This window comes from Globicephala melas, chromosome 13 (genome assembly GCF_963455315.2).
Source record: "Globicephala melas chromosome 13, mGloMel1.2, whole genome shotgun sequence".
NCBI classification, from domain to species: domain Eukaryota; kingdom Metazoa; phylum Chordata; class Mammalia; order Artiodactyla; family Delphinidae; genus Globicephala; species Globicephala melas.
In genome coordinates this window covers 16,217,020-16,233,079 of record NC_083326.1, presented here as the reverse complement: position 1 = coordinate 16,233,079, position 16,060 = coordinate 16,217,020, and the positions used below count along the sequence as shown (strand labels likewise).

At 39.8% G+C, this 16,060-nt stretch overlaps 1 protein-coding gene across 1 annotated transcript in view; it reads right to left on the bottom strand.

Annotated features, from left to right (window-relative positions):
* CDH20 (cadherin 20) overlaps positions 1 to 16,060 on the bottom strand; it is a 206,187-nt gene that overhangs the window by 56,142 nt on the left and 133,985 nt on the right. The window contains exon 2 of the mRNA XM_030868088.2: positions 4,808 to 5,203. Coding sequence (XP_030723948.1) covers positions 4,808 to 5,053 — 246 coding nt within the window. The 5' untranslated portion in view covers positions 5,054 to 5,203. The remainder of the gene's footprint in view (positions 1 to 4,807; positions 5,204 to 16,060) is intronic.

The window sequence follows — 16,060 nt, the reverse complement described above, 5'->3', positions numbered from 1 at the left end:
AAAGTTCTCCCATTTTCTCATTCCATATACAGTATTATTATTTTTTATAAAGTTCTCCCATTTCCTCATTCCATAGACAGTATTATTATTTTTTTATCGCAATCCAAATCTTCTGTTTATGCAGTTAAAAAGGCAGAGGTGCCTAGCTCTTACTGTGTAGAGTAGAAAGCCATTTTATTTGGACCCGGCCACAAAGAAATGAAAATCCATTCCATCTGGAACTGTGTTCCCAGGCAGAGGAATGGAATTGGGAGGAGGAGGACAGGGATCTAAGGATTAAAAAAAAAAAAAATGTATATATTTGTGTGTGTTTACATATATATGTCTATACATATATAAATATAAATATACATATACATATAAATAACGTGTAGTTTTAAGGCATGTGGCATAGAACTTTCACTTAGGATGAAATAGGTTAATTCAGGGCATGGCAGATTATCCAGGGGAAAAAGAAAGGATAGAAGCTGACGTTAAAGAAAATACCCAGGATTGTTTTGAGGTATTCTGTTTGTCATCTAAAAAGTTTTGTCCTATGAACCTTAAGAAAGTTAAGCATACTTGTGATCATCATAGGCCAAGTTGAAGTGCTCTGCCTATGGAGAGTACTTAATAAGTAACAGGAGGCTAGAAATCTTTGCTGCTGTAGAGAAAGTTCTGGTTCCTCAGGAGCTACTCGGCTGGCTGATGTCCGTGGAGTCTGGGCTGAACGTTGGCTCTGTTATCTTTGTTTTTGTTTGTATTGAGAGAAGAATTGGAGGAACTCTGTAGACTGTGAGTCCCTTGAAGTCAGGAACCGCGTGGCTTTCATCTTAGTGTGAGTCCTCATGTGTAGCAAATGCTCAATAAAATTTTATTGAATGAGTGGTGTAGGGTGTAGTAGTAGGGTTAAAGCTTTTAGTGAAACCACGTTACCTTTGCCTTAAAAGAGCTGGCAAGCACCTTTCAGGTACCTTCTTTGTGTGTGTGTGCTTATGGGCAAGAAAGGGGGAGGGGGGGGAAGGGAGGGGGGAGGACATCCACAGAGAAGCAGGAGGGCCTCCTATGAACAGGAGGAGTACCAGCTATGTAAAGGGCCAGGATCTGCTTACACAGAACTAGTTTCTGGGGACTATACAGTTGACCCTTGAACTACATGGATTTGAACTACGAGGGTGCACTTATATGTGGATTTTTTCAATAGTATATGCTGCAAACAGTATTACACATGAATCTGTGGATGCAGAACCACGGATACAGAGTAAACGGTGATTATGGAGGAACCATGGATATAGACAGAGGGCCGACTCTAAAGTTAAAAATGTATTTTCCAGGGTGCGGTTGGGTGGTGCCCCTAACCCCCACGTTGCTCAAGGGTCACCTGAAATTGTATCAGTTCAGGACCTAGTCAGGGAACAGAGCCCACACCAGTCATTTTAGCAGAGAGAATTTAATATGAAGGATTGAAAAGGCAGAAAGGGAACATTGAGGTATCATAGGAGAGATAATAACTCCAGGAAACTAGCTAGTGTCCCTCTGGCTGGGGGAGCAGAGGGCAGAAGTTGGGGCTCTTGGAATCTGGGCATTTGGAGGAGGCTGGGCCAGAGACCTCTGAGAAGGGAGCGCTGCCCCGTCAGGCTGGAGCTTCAGGAGTTTAGAGGAGGTGCCCCCCAGCGCCCACCTCCCACGGAGCAGAGACTCAGACTTCTGAGAAGGCGGCGCCATCCAGTGGTGCTGATACTTCTCAGCGGGTGTGATGAGGCTGGGGCTGGGAGTGTGGAAAGAATCCAGAAACTGGAATCAACTGCTGCAGGTAAAAGCAACAAGTCCCTTCTCCCTCCTCCTGCCTCTGGTTCTCCCTCTAGTGCATTCTACTCTCAGAACCCAGTGGGAGCTGGTTGGAAAAGGAGAAACTGGTTTGCAGAGTTCCAGCCCCAGCATCACAAAGTGGAGTATGGAAAGGTGAATACAGAGCTGAGACACTAGCTTAATAACCAGCACAGTACTGTGCATTTAATATTAGGTTTACCAGCCATAGAATACACATTTGGTTGTGAAAATTGAAAAGAAGAGATATTAACAGCTTTTCTCTAAGTCACTCAGCAAATTGGCACTGCAATAAAAATGTGTTTTATGTTTATCCATTCTTAATTCAGCTAACACTGACTGAGCACCAGCTCTTTGGAGGAAGGTAAGGAACTTCTGGAGTGGAGTTGGCAGCACGTGGTTATGTACTTATACTAGACAGGCAGGTGGATAGTCTACTTAACCTAACAATTCTTTAGTCTATAAGATCTTGAGCCAAAGGAGTAGTGAATGATGGGAAGTACATGAAGATCATGAAAAAATGTTAAACACAAGGGTGACTTTCACTCCTTTTGCTGTCTTTCATGGTGCCTCGTATAGTTCCAGGAATGCAGCAAGTGCTTACAGTTTGTGGTTAGACAGCTTCCATGTAGTTGTTAACCTCAGTATGACTTGGGACCACAGGTTCGTGCATAAGCACAAGCTCTCTGCATCCCCCTCTTTGCATATGTCAATATAATCTAGCTTTAACTCGACACTGCCTTGTCCCTGGAAAGCCCAGTGTGGATTTTATAAGGCCATACCAATTACAGCTGATAATTGTTACCACACTCCTTTCTGAAATAAGCAAATACTCAGGCCAGCTCTCTAAACAGACATCTTCCAGAGCTCAAGGTGACAAGCTGAAATGCCCCTGGAAGAGAGGGAGTGAAAGGTGGTTGGATTCTCTTTCAAAAGAAAGTAAAGGGGAAAAGTGCCTGGGTAAGTGAATACATAATTATCTTCTTCATGTGGAGGTGACATACCCAATTCAGGGTAAAAGCTTTCATTGTTTGCTGGAGTGTTGGTTGGACAGGATGACTGTGGAGATGCGGAGGTATCCTGTGTCCTGGGTTGGGGTGATTAGGAAAGGGTGAGCACTAATCATGAGTACTAGAGGGTACTACACAGCTGTGTGCTCCCACCTTCAGGAAACAGGCTTGGTTACATTCCTGGTCTCACCGACACCATTGATGCTTCTGTGTATCTTTCAGGGCTAGGTCTAAAGTCATGGCCATGTGAAGGGCAGTGTAAAAGAAAGCCCATGGCTTCGGTTTAAGATTTCCTGTTGCCTTCTGTGTAACTTTGGGCAAGGAACGTAACCTCTCTGAGCCTTGTTCCCTACTCTAATTATCAAAATAGTGAATTGTACTTACCTCGTAACATTGTTATGATGATTAAATGATCTGCTTTATGAGAATATGACTGACACATGGTACTGTGGTAGCCCAGAAACTTGTCAGATACTCTTGTCTTTCTGCATTTTTGTATGTCCAGTTCTGTGCTGGGTACTCAGTGTTAGGGAAATGTAGGGAAGGCCAGGGATGACATCTCAGTTTCTATCTTTGGGAGGAGGGAGGAGGGCTCTAAACTGTACAAATACACAAAACAATTACCGAATACAAAAACATTTTCTTAAACCTATTTTAGCGGTAGCTATGTGTGTCTAGTTGGAAGAAACGTTTTACAAATATCAAGTTGCTAGAGATTTTTGGACTCTGAATAGGTGGAAGATGTATTCATGATGGAAAAGGCTTTTAAGCTGGGGACGGTTTAACGGATGGTTAAAACCATAGGGATGACGAATCCACCCAGGGAATGAGTGTGGATACGGAAGAGACCCAGGGCAAAGCTTACAGGACCACCAGTGGTTGGGGTCAGGCAGAGGGAGAGGACCAGCAAAGAGGCTGAGAAAGAAGGAGGAAAAATGGGCTTGTGAAGGTCATGAAGCTGAGAGAAGAATGTGAGTCGAGAAGGAGGGACTGGGCAGCAGTGTCCAAGGCCGCTGTTGGGTTGTTCCATAAAATGAAGCCATTGGGTCTGGTGGTGGGGAGGTCCTTAGGAGCATTGAAAAGACAACTTTAGTGCAGAGTGAGGGCAGAAGTCAGATAACTGGGTTGAGAAGTGGGTGGGAGTTGAGGAAAGAGCTTATGTAGACAGCTCTTGAGAAGTTGTGGTTCTCTTATTACGTGGTTCTCCAAAGTCACTCTGGAAGCAATTGGCAGAGCTGGGTTTTGAACCCACATATGTTTGACTCTGAAACCCACACTCTTAGCCTCTGTGCTAAACAAGTGTTTGTTATTTGAATGAATTATTTATTTTCTAATTAGTTCCTTGTTTCCCACTTTCTCTCATTTGGTTGCTTTTGCAAAGTGGTCTCTGATTAACATCCAAAATAAGTAAACACAGGAGAAAGCCCGGATTAAAAATGAAATGATGACAGATAAATCAAGGGAATTTGAATATAAAGTTTATAAATATAGTCATTGATTGTCTCCAACTATCCTGAAGCACAAGCTAGGATCTTCTGAAATGAATGTTTTATTCTTTTTATTTCCATTAAATTAAGGCCTCAGGCAATACCTGTGGAAATGCTTTGAAAAAAAAAAAAGGCAAAAACCCCTCTACTCCTACCTTTGCATTTCCCAGTTTATTTCTTCCCCATCCTGTTATTCCTGAGGCTGCTGCTGCCTCTGGGGGGACTTGAATGGTTCTTACAGGGTCCAAGGCTTTTCCTGCAAAAATCCAATTCCTAATATTTCCCACTCAGAACAGAGGCAAGAACAAGGAGAGAAATCTTTCCTTTCTGATCGGTATATGACACAGCAAAAATTAGATTTCAGCTAGCTGTCAAGTAACATATATCTAGTTAAAATTGTTCTCAGGCCTTAGACTATTTGAGCTTTCATAGGCAATTCATATTCTTATTCAATGTCAATATTCAATATTCCGATCATTTATCTTTCTCTTTGGCAGTTCTTACCTTGCCGACATACAAAGGGTCAGTTCCAGTGTATTCTTCCAGAACAAAAAATTGGTTCCAAACCCAGCTCCTCTTTGTCCGAGAGTGTGACTGTGGCTTGTCTGACAGGAACGCTTCTAATTTGCCTGGCGGTGTTGGTGTGCCCGAGAGAGCAGTGGTTGTAAGGTCCATCAATCCCCAGAAGTACAAGGACATGCCAAGTCCAAGCCAGCTCTTTGCATTGCTCATTCTACCAGAAGTCCACATGGGATTGCCAGGTTTTCAGAAAGTAAAGTTCAGGATGATAAAGCCACTGAACTTGAGTATTTTCCAAATAAAAAAGTAATGCAGTTTATTGAACACTTATACTTCCCAAATGAGGTCCTGATTCAAGTCAGTCTACTTGACGTTGACTTCCTGTCAAGTTAAGGAAAACACAGTGTGATGATGTCAAATTCTTTCCTGTGGGCTTACAGCAAGTTTTCAAGAAATGTTAGTAAATATTCATTTTTTCTACTCAACAAATTAAAGAGTCGTAACACTGCTTTAGAAGTGTTTGAGTAATAAATAATATTTTGATAAAACGAAGACAACTTATGTTGACATAGTCAATCCCAAACCTTTAAATATGGATTTCAGAAAGAAATAAAACTAGTGAATAAATTTCTTCTCACTGGTAACTAGAGGGCTATGCTGTATTATTGATTGGCTTGAATTAATAGTGTGCTCTTTGAAATATTTTTAAGACAGTCTCCTACATTCTTAAAAATAGTATTCATTTCCAGAATTTACAGCTAATAACAAATATTTTCATTAGCCCAACTGCTTTCATTAGAAAACTAAAAGCAAAATCTAACTATTTTTTTTGTCACCCACAATTATACTTTGTCTACTCCATGTTATTGATAATATTGGGACTCTTGGACTTCATTTATAAGCAGCCATGGATCACTTCTGACTTTAATCATTCTCTGAGCTCATGGTGGAATTCGAGTTTCACACTCTACTGCTTCAGCTCTGAAGCACTGATAGTGGCTGCTAATGTAACCTTTCTAGGATTTGAAAGGTCAGTTAATCATTATATCATTCACAATAGACTTTAAAGTGCTATTAGTTACATGCTACCCTGGGCACGCTAAGAGAGTCTAGCCAACAATTTTTTTTTTCTGAGCTGAAAGACTCATTTAGGCAAAGGGATGCTGACTTCTACCCTGGGGACACCTTTTCATCAAACTTCTTTTGTTGCTATGAGGTCAGATTAGCTGGTGACCTCACTCCTGGGCTATGACCTCATCAACCTTTTCTTCCTTTACTTTGGCTGGATTTAATGAGGTGGCATAGCACTCAAGCCACTCTGTCAGAACAACTAGAATGTCTTCTGTGGGCTTAGTACTTTCACTGTTAATGTGGAGAACTGCTGTCATCTTCTCATAACAAATGTGTTTATTTGGGGATTTCAGACCTATGCAACTAAGCAATGCTCCATTTCTACAAGTGGTTTAAAATGAATGCATTGCTGCTAACTCAATTACCACCTTCCACCTGTCATCATCAGAACTCGTTTTAGCTTCCTCTCAAATACTATTAAAATGAACAAAAGAATTAAAAAGATATAATCATTTCATACAATGTGCCATTTCATTTCTGTATAAGAAGTCACTTCAGTGAGAGCTGATAAAGAGGAAAAAGCTATAGAATTTCTTTAACAGAATGAGAGGCTGTGCCTCTTATCAGTTAGAGCTCTAAAGGCAGATTGATTGTCAAGTAAAAGCAAGCCACCTGTGCCTTATTTGGGGTGATGTGTTTGTTAATAAAGAACAATGGTTTGCTAGAAGGGGGGTCACCAAGTATTAGCTGTTCCCTTTCTCTTTAGACTGATCAACAGACACCCAGCTCATGTTTCTCTGATCCCTGTCTAAGGGGAGACATTCTGGAAAAAGGAACCTTAACCCCGGAGATGAATTAATGAAAGAGATTGGTGAGAATTAGCTATGCTGTTTTAGGGACCTAGAAGATGGACTAAAGGGCAATACCAAAAAAAAAAAAAAAAGGTATCGCCAGAATGAATACTGGGATTGGTAACCACAATGGGAATGTTCCATATGTTGTGAGACACAGACCTATCTGTAGTTTCCCCAAAGTTCACTAGACAAAGGGTCACTAGCCAGTTTGGCTCCTGGTTCTGCGTTCATCACCTCTGACGTGTTCACTTCTATGAATTTTTGTTCCCCATCTGTTAGGCAGTGAATGGTAGTTCTCCCACCTACTTCACAGGATGACTATGAGGATCTGTTGGGATAACGTAGGTGAAAGTATTCCGTAAATGGCTTAAGGTGTCAACGGACATTTGAACAGCTACATAAGGAGCAATTACCTGGGTCATGTGTAAAAATGATGAAGCTGAGCCTGAAACATCTTGTGGGCACTTTTTGGACCAAAATTCTGAAAGAGCCTAATGTATATATATTAGTTTACAGATCTTTGCATCAATGATAAATACTATTGGGTAGTAAATCTGGCCCAGCCCAATTCTGTAATAACCAAACTTTTTTTTTTTTTTTGTATGAGGAAACATCAAAGGACTATCTCTTCGAAAACTCTGTAGAATAGAGAAAATTCTCTTTTTGGGTCATACTTATCAAAGATAGAACTCAAATATATATACTCTAATGTATTTCCTTTAATGTCTGTGTTTCGTATGTGGACATTTTGTCTAAGCATTATTTTTGATGATTTTCTCTGTCTACTTTTAGCATCTTGTTTTTGGGTTCTAAGTGAGCAGGTGCATGTGTGTGTTGTGTGTGTGGAGGCGGTGCAAATGTCTCCTCTCCTGTTTCCACTGGGTAAATTTTCTGGAAAGAATGAGATTTGAGGAAATTTTGAGGACTTTTAAGACTGTCCCTTATATTCCCCCATCTCTTACAAACTAGACATGCATTCTTGCCAATTCAAACCTCCTATCTTTACCTATAAGTGTGATCTGAAGAGTTCAGGAAAAAAGAAGGCATTCTATGGAATCTTTGTGATGAATATTTTGTAGGCCGTTCAGTTGCCTCAGCTTTCATCTCTCTTTCCTGTCCACTTTGGCCTCCTATACACCAGTGCAAAGCCCTCACATTCTTCCCTTTCATGGGACACGTACAAAAGTGGCTTTTGGATGTCTAGGACCTGTGGAGTCCTTGGTGATCGTGTGAAAGCTCTGGTGGTCCATGTGCCCCTTTCACATTCCCCCTGACACACCTGAAACTTCAAAGCCTGACGTGCCTGTAAACTCTCTTCTGTGTTAAATAACTTGATAGCTACAGTTGATTAGAAAGCACTTTATTCCTGCTTTCTCATGGCAGAATGCATGGAAAATACCCCCTGCCAAACTTTTCAGGAAGTAAAATCTGGGTTATCCAATAGTTACATTATTCTTTTCACAATTAGAGCTGTTTATACAAGTGAGGGGAAAATCAGTTCTGTCAAAAATACTAACCAGTCTGCAATTATTGTAAATAAAATGGTTCTCATATTCATTTTTTTTCCTATGGGATAAGAATAGCGATGATGTGTTTGAAGGTAGGCTAATTGCTGTTGTTCTTATTAAGGAAGAGGCTAATATATGTATACATGTGTATATAGGTCTGCTTTGGAAGACCACATATGCCACACGAAGACTACATTAGTGGAAATTGACTTCTGTGTTAAATGAGTCTTTTAAAAGTTTTTTTCCCCCCATCCTGCCTGAAGAAAGTAAACAGCTTGGTAATGAACACAGTAGGAAGAAATTAAAGTTGTACATAAAATGTGCTCTCAGTGAATTGTTTATTTCTTTACTTAGATTTGTTGTGATATTTAAAATGTAGGGGGAAGGGACGGTTACTGCTTTCTCCTTGAAATGAACTGGGCTTTTATGGTCTCCCTCTGATTTCTTTCTTCATTATTCCAGTTTTCCTGAGCTTTCCATGGTCAATGGAAGATGTCATTTGAGCTTTACTACTCAGTAAAGCTCAAATGACATCTCTACAGAAGGAGAAAGTCAGTCGCCTCTGCTAGTGACTCCCCCTGTGAACAGTGGGGTGTTTTAATTTTCTATAGTCGACTCACACCTTTACAGAGGTAAATGGAGGCTGTGGTGCTGTGGTTTTAGGCAGCTAAACTTCTTATGCCATCACTTTTACTTTTACTTATAAAAAGAGTTTCAAAAATGTACTTAAAAAGAAAGACAAAACTTTGTGAAGATCCTAGGTATTAAAGTGAGATATGACTGCGTACCCCAGGTGCATCAACATTCAGTCAGAACACAGCTCAGTGTCACAACATTATCTCACCTCCCAATCAAGGGTCTCTCTTGAGAAATATGAATAAACACATTTTACTTCAGAGTCAAATCCTTCAGATTGGAGTATAGAATCCACAGAGAACAGGTGGTCCCAGGTATAAATTGGAGTGAAAAATTGATATGCTGATGATGTTTTTGACTATGTACAGTTCACAAACAACAAGATTCCCATTGTGGAATCCCATGAAGAAAATATTTTCAGTGCTTCTGTAAACAAACTTTCAACATTCCTGGATCTGTAATGTGTATGTCTGTGCTACTGACGAAAGCTTACCAGTGGGGCTCTGTTTTGGAAATGGTGTATAGTATGGTTTTGTATGCTGGGAGATGAGATAGTTCCCTGACCTGAAGTTTTTTTCATTTACTACAGGTGTTCCATCTCACTTTTCAACTGGAGAGTCGTTAAGTGAGTAGAAGCTCCAGTCCTCTTTTGTGGCCATCAACTCACCAGTCTACCCAAAGCTAGCCATCTGTGGAGGTGACCAACTATCAACAGAACCAGAAGAGGTTGTCCAGGTACCAGATTTCCTGGATTTGCGCTGTGCTCTCACTTCCATTCACCTACTCCACACCTTACCTGCCTCATGACACTGCCCCAAACTCCAAAGTTAACCTTTCTGAAATGGGATATATCTTAAAATCATTATGTAGATTTAATATGGTCATATTTCCTCTCCCATCCCTCAAAGAAGCTGTTAATAAATTGATGGTGTGTCTAGAATTGAAGAATTATGCTATTACCTTTTTGTTTTTGAAAAAAATCAAACAGAAGAAGAACAGAATACTTAATTTCCATGAAGAGTTCTTAGAAAAGGTAGTCATCACTCTTGTTTATTCTAATTTTGATTATTTATTATTCTATGAGTTCCTGCTCCTCCAAGTTCCTCAAAAACTGTGGAAACCCTGAGCCTAAAGGTTCAGCTCTTATGGTGTTCATTCAAGCTGTGATCAGTCTCTGAAATCCTCCCTTTCTCACCACTTGTTCTTTTTGCTCTCCTTCTCCTTCCCACCACAAAACTAGTTTAGGAGAGAGGGAGTGCTGTTTTAAGACATTGAAAAATGGAACTGTGGGGTTGATGTGGCTGAGGGGGAGGTATAGGGTAGCTCAAATGAAGATTTTAGGAACAATATATGGTCTTATATAAGGCTAGGGGTGTGTGAGTGTGTGTGTTTCCACATGTGGGTGAGAGGAATATAACAAAAAATGATAGAAAGCTTGAATTTTATGTAATTAAGAGCTGGCTTTGAAAGCCTGATCAGTCCCATAATAAAACCTGCTTTGTGTATTCTGTATATACACTGACCCTCTAGATATAAATTCCCTAGCTTGGGTCACGAATAAAGGAATTTCCACTTTAGAAATCCTTTTGCTAGAGTTCATGCCCAATTCTTTGTTTTTCATTCTCTTTATAATCAATTTTTCCAGTTGAGGGTGTCCTGTCTTTCTTTCCATATCCTCCAAGAATGGCAAATAGATTCTTACTGATCCTTTCACACATACTTAGTATCTAGTAAATGTTTTAATCCTAAAGGAGTCAGGAGATTTTTGACCTACTTTACCCTTCCTCCAGTTTTCACTTTTAATCAAGCTAATGAAACTACATTTCAGTCCATGGGCACTTTCTTTGACTACACTTAGACAAGAATGATCAATTTTGATTTTTCAGAGTTGTCTCACATGCTCATTAATTTCTAGTCTTATGTGACATTTATAATTATATTGAATTTGTGCTTGTTTATTACAAAAAAGCATGGCTAGAATTCTTCTTTGATAAGAAGTTACTTGTACATGTGAAACTATCACAGCGTTGTTAATCAACTATACTTCAATACAAAATAAAAAGTTAAAAAAAAAAGAAGTTAGAAATAATCACTACTCAGTGTTTTCTCTTATAGCTTTGACTTTGTACAGAACTTTAGGCAGGTAGGACAATTCTGCAGTCTTCGCTGGACCATAAAGATTAATCCACGGGAGGAAGAGTTTGGGGGAAAAAGTTAAGTTTGCTGTCTGAAATTAAGACAATTTATTAATTTGATAAATACTTGAGCATCAAATATGTTTAATCAAAGAACGGTTCGTGAAGCCAAACAAAACTTCGTTTCAATTTTAGCCCTACCACTTCTCATCTGTGCGCTCTTGAGCAAGTGACTTAAGCTCTTTCAATTTCATTTCACCATCTAGAAACTGGAGATAATTATAGACTGTCATGGGGTGATGGTCAGAATTAAGGGAGAAAATATATATGAAGCTCTTAGCACGGTGTTTGGTAAAGCCCTGCGCTTGAAACGTAGTGAGTAGGTGCTTCCCTACTTCAAGGAGTTTGCAGTTTAGTGGGGCAGATACTACCATTAATCCGAGCGTGGAAATAGTAGCAGGAGTAGGCTCAGGCATAGCACCCTTACTAGCAGTGGTGACGATCGTGCTGGAGCAGCAGCGGGAGTGACGGGAGCAATCACAGCAGAAGAACTAGCATATGGCGTGTTTACTCCGCGCCAGGCTGTGTTAAGTAACATACATTTTCTTTGTCATTTAATCTTTACAAGAATTCCATGGAAAGGTATTCTTTTCCCATTTTACAAAGAAACAAATGAATACTGGTGTGCTGGGGTCAGCTCCTTCCGGCTATCACTAAAGCCGGTTTGCACGTATCTTTCCAACTCCCTGAAATCAACCATGGTATGAATATTTGCACCACAGCCATTGACAAATGCCACATAGCGAGTCATGGGATGAACTGGAATTCTTCCTCAGGAGTGACTCTGTAGCACGTGCTTTGTACATGACTAACTATAACATGGATCTGTTTGTGATGAGGGCCCTAAGACCCATAAAAACAAAATGCTACACCTGGTCGGAAGAGGGAGAAATGATTTCTATCAGGGAGGAAAATGTTTAAGGTAGCATATGAACTAGGCCTTGCAGGATAGAAAGGAGGGCATCCAAGTGAAAGAAAATGCAAGTGCAGAGATGTGGATGCAGGATGGAAAGGGCCTGTCTGGGGGAGAAAAATAATTTAATTTGCTTGGAGAATGAGGTCGATTCGGGAGGGTAATGAGAGGTAAGACAGGAAATACAGGCAAAACCCAGTAGCTAGGAGCTTTGAATATTGCTGGACTGGAGTGTTTGGAATATATTTAATTGTCTATAGTGAGCAATTAAAGGGTTTTAAGCATGTCAATGTACTTGTTCAAATCTCTGTTTAGCTGTGTTGCTGGAGGGGAGTGGAGAGGGATGAGGGACTCAGCTGAGAGTCCAGGGAAGCTGGTAAGGAGACCTTCAACCAGGGATGGGGGTGGAGAAGGTCGGTGAGACATCTGAACTCCTGAGGCAGAGTCCCCAACACTTGCAAACTGACTAGATATGAAAGAAGTTGGGCGCGGGAAAACGACGACAAGGAAACTTCCATGCTTAGGTGATGGCAGGAAGTTGAGAGGAGGCACTAGTTAGAGGCAAGGTAATAAATTTGATTTTAGACTTAGGGATAAAAAATTCATTCTTCTATGCCTGATTATTTAAAGAGGCAAGAACTTCCCTTCTCTTTTTAGTCCAAAACTTCAAAGCAGCTTTGGGCATAAAGAATGTGAGCTCCTGCCTCTCCCTTGGAGCAATTATCGCCACTCCCCGAGCCTGCATGCTGAATCCAGGCTCACCGGATGAGTTGGGTGGCGGGGGGCGGGCTGGGGGCTGGGCCTGCTGTAAGTGGCTTCCTGTGGCCGACTTGAACTTCAACTTAACTAGGGACTTTTTTGACCTGTCAGTCCCCACATGTTATTCCTTTTACACAATACTGACTCTCATATTGGAGTCGTGGGTATTTTATCTTTCATTCTTCTAATGCATAAAGGATGAACACAAAGGCAACAACTGGATAATCTGTTAAAGGAAAAGAGAAACCCCTGGAAAACAAAACAAAACGAAGCAAAAGTCTCATTGATATTTATTATTTATTCTGTTAAAGGAAAAGAGAAACTTGTCTTCTAGTACATGCTTTCAAAAACAAAATCTCTCTTTGAAGGAATGGTGCATAATTGGAATCAGGACACCTTGGTAAGACTCTTTCCAGCTCTGCCATTCGATATGTGGCACATGGGTGTCTCCTTAACCTTTCTGAGTCTCAAATATGGGATGATAATCTTCTTTAAAGGAGTATCACAGATTATCATACCTATTGCTATAGATTAAGTTCTGTTTTTATTTATCTATTTTACTTCCTATATGTTTCCCTTTTTGTCTTTTTCTCAAAGCACCCTGTGCATTTCCTGTCTTGGCTTTTCATTATTCAGTATTGTAATTATTTACTTGTCTCTCTCTTCCCCATACTGTCAGCTCCTTGAAGACCTAGAGAGTGTCTTTTATCCATGTATCCTTGATACCCAGTGTAGTATTTGGCACATACTAGGTGCTTAATAAACATTAACTGAGTGCAAACGTATTTTTAAGCTATAAAAAGTATTTAACAGCTTGATATTATTCTTTCTAGGTCTTCAGGCTTTTATTTTAAGTTAATTAATATTTTTCCATGCTGATTTTAATAGCTATTCTTACCAGCAGTATATTAAGTGGTGTGTAATTAGTATAAAGGCAACAGAAGTCAAGGAAACAGTGAGATTTTACAAGTGATATTTTTGGACACTAAATGTAATAAACCTTTACATGTCAGAAGTGCTGTAGACACCAAATGTAATAAACCTTTACACGTCAGAAGTGCTGTAGATCTTGGCATCACTTGTTGTAATGTAAAGAATCCTTTGTAGAGATGCTTGGAAACCTTATGAGGGAATCGGGATTTGAAAAATTACAGTGGCCTAAAATTATGTAATATTTTGTAGTTGTTTACTTAAAGGGATAGGACCATGAAGTTATCTCTGGTGGTTTAGCTTTTTACTTCCTTAATTTCAGGGGAGGGGGGAAGGGGCTGATACGCGGTCTTTTTCCTCTAATTCTTTTCAGGGTCAACCTCCACCTGTTCCTTCACCGTTCCCCATCCGCTCTTCATTCATTGAAGAGTCAAATGGGAAAAAATAAACCTTGAAAGTTAGTAGAACACACAGAAAAACAAAACAAAAGATACTAAGAGAAGATGTAGGTGAATATTATTTTTACAATACCTTCCCAAAGTATTATCAAAGGTAATGAAGGAAAATGTTGATAGGTTGAACTAAATACTTATTAGGAATTGTTATATTTTTATGTATAAATATTAGGCAGCATGAGTGAGAAAACAAAGGCTTATTATCCTTAGCATATTAAGGAATCTTTATGTTCAGTGTTAAAAATGAGTTATTCCAATAGAATATTATCAAATGACAATAAGAGAAATTCATAAAAGAGGAAATAACATGACCTGTAATATATGCTAAACATTTTACTTTCACAATTAGCTGAAGAATACAAGCCATTTTCAACTGATTAAGTTGAAAAACATTAAAAAATAAGCTGGCCATGTTTCTGAGAATGTGGGGAACTGCACATTCTCGTATACTTCAGACAGGATTGTAGGCTGACAACAGTTTTCTTGAAAGCAATTTTGCAATGTGTCATGTCTTTAAAATGAATATGCAATTGATCCTAAGGAAAGAATTATGATACATATTTTATTTGAATTTAAATGCATTTATATTTATTATAGTATTTTTATTATAGCAAAACTAGACTAATCTTGATTTCCAACAACATGATTTAAAAAATTATGATATCCCATGCAAAGGGACACTATGTAACTCTGCCTTTGAAAGAAGATCAAAATTGGTTTAAAAGCTGTCCTGAAAAACACCATTTATTATCAACTTCTTAACACATGTTGCCACACACCCTTCAATTGGAGAAACAAAATTTTGCCACTTCACAGTTTTATCAGAAAGGAAGAAATCTACTCTAGAAATACCTCAAATGAACTAATACAGTAAGTCAAGTTATGTTAGAATTAGCTGATTCTAGGCTGATGCTGTCCACTATCTGTAGATCTCAATGAACTTTTGAGAAGGTAATTGTAGAAAGCATTGTCCCTAAGCCTGAGATTCAATATTCTCTTCTCCACCTTGGTACCACTTGTATCTTGGATCTCCCCAACAGACCATGACCGGCTGGGCATACACGTATGATAAGAGTGGTTATTTGATCTGTAGGTTGCAGCAGCAACCTGTCTCTAATTATATAATAGTAATACAATCATGGGGCAGAGATTGGTTAAGTGTCCTCATTTTTCTGGGCTATTTTTATTCCCTGATTGCTCTTCAGTAGTGTTCTGTAGCTCAGTAACTGGAATCACCTTTCAAGCAAGTGTGTGAGGTGGTCTTCATTTGGACTCTGAACAGAGTCCCTGCCTCCAAAAGTCTAGTCCCATTAGCCTCTGTTAGGATTGTTGAATATATACCCGAGTTTGTATTTTTCTTTATGGAGTTCTACCATGTTAACAAGTGTATAAAAAAAGATTCCCAAATGGCCCAAGACAAACTGGTCTAAAACTAGGTCCTTCCAAGCAAAGTCGGGTCATCCTGAAGTGACCAGCATTCTCAGGAGGGAGAATTGTTTTGCATCCAGGATCTTCTCAGTCCTTTCAGGCTCATCAGAATCCAGTCTAGTTTTGGCATGAAGGTCATTAGCTAGCTAGGCTCAGACCTGGATCAAGAGGCACAAATGTCTCATTCAGTGAGGAAAGGGGGATCTGATCCTCTGATCTTCAATCATCTGACGTTGGACTGGATTATTTTGGCACTACTTCCTGATTTCTGGCTAGCTATTGCTATGAAACAAATCACCTCAAAATGGGGTAGTTTAAAACAGCATTTTATTAGCTTTTGTGGTTTCTGTGGGTCAGGACTTTGGATGTGTGTCGGCTGGGTTGGTCTGGCATGGCGTTTCTCAGGCCAGGGCTCCCACATGGGTGCTACTGCTCCCATTCTTAAAGCAGAAGCCACTTCCCCTTTCATGACCCAGCCTCGAAATCCTC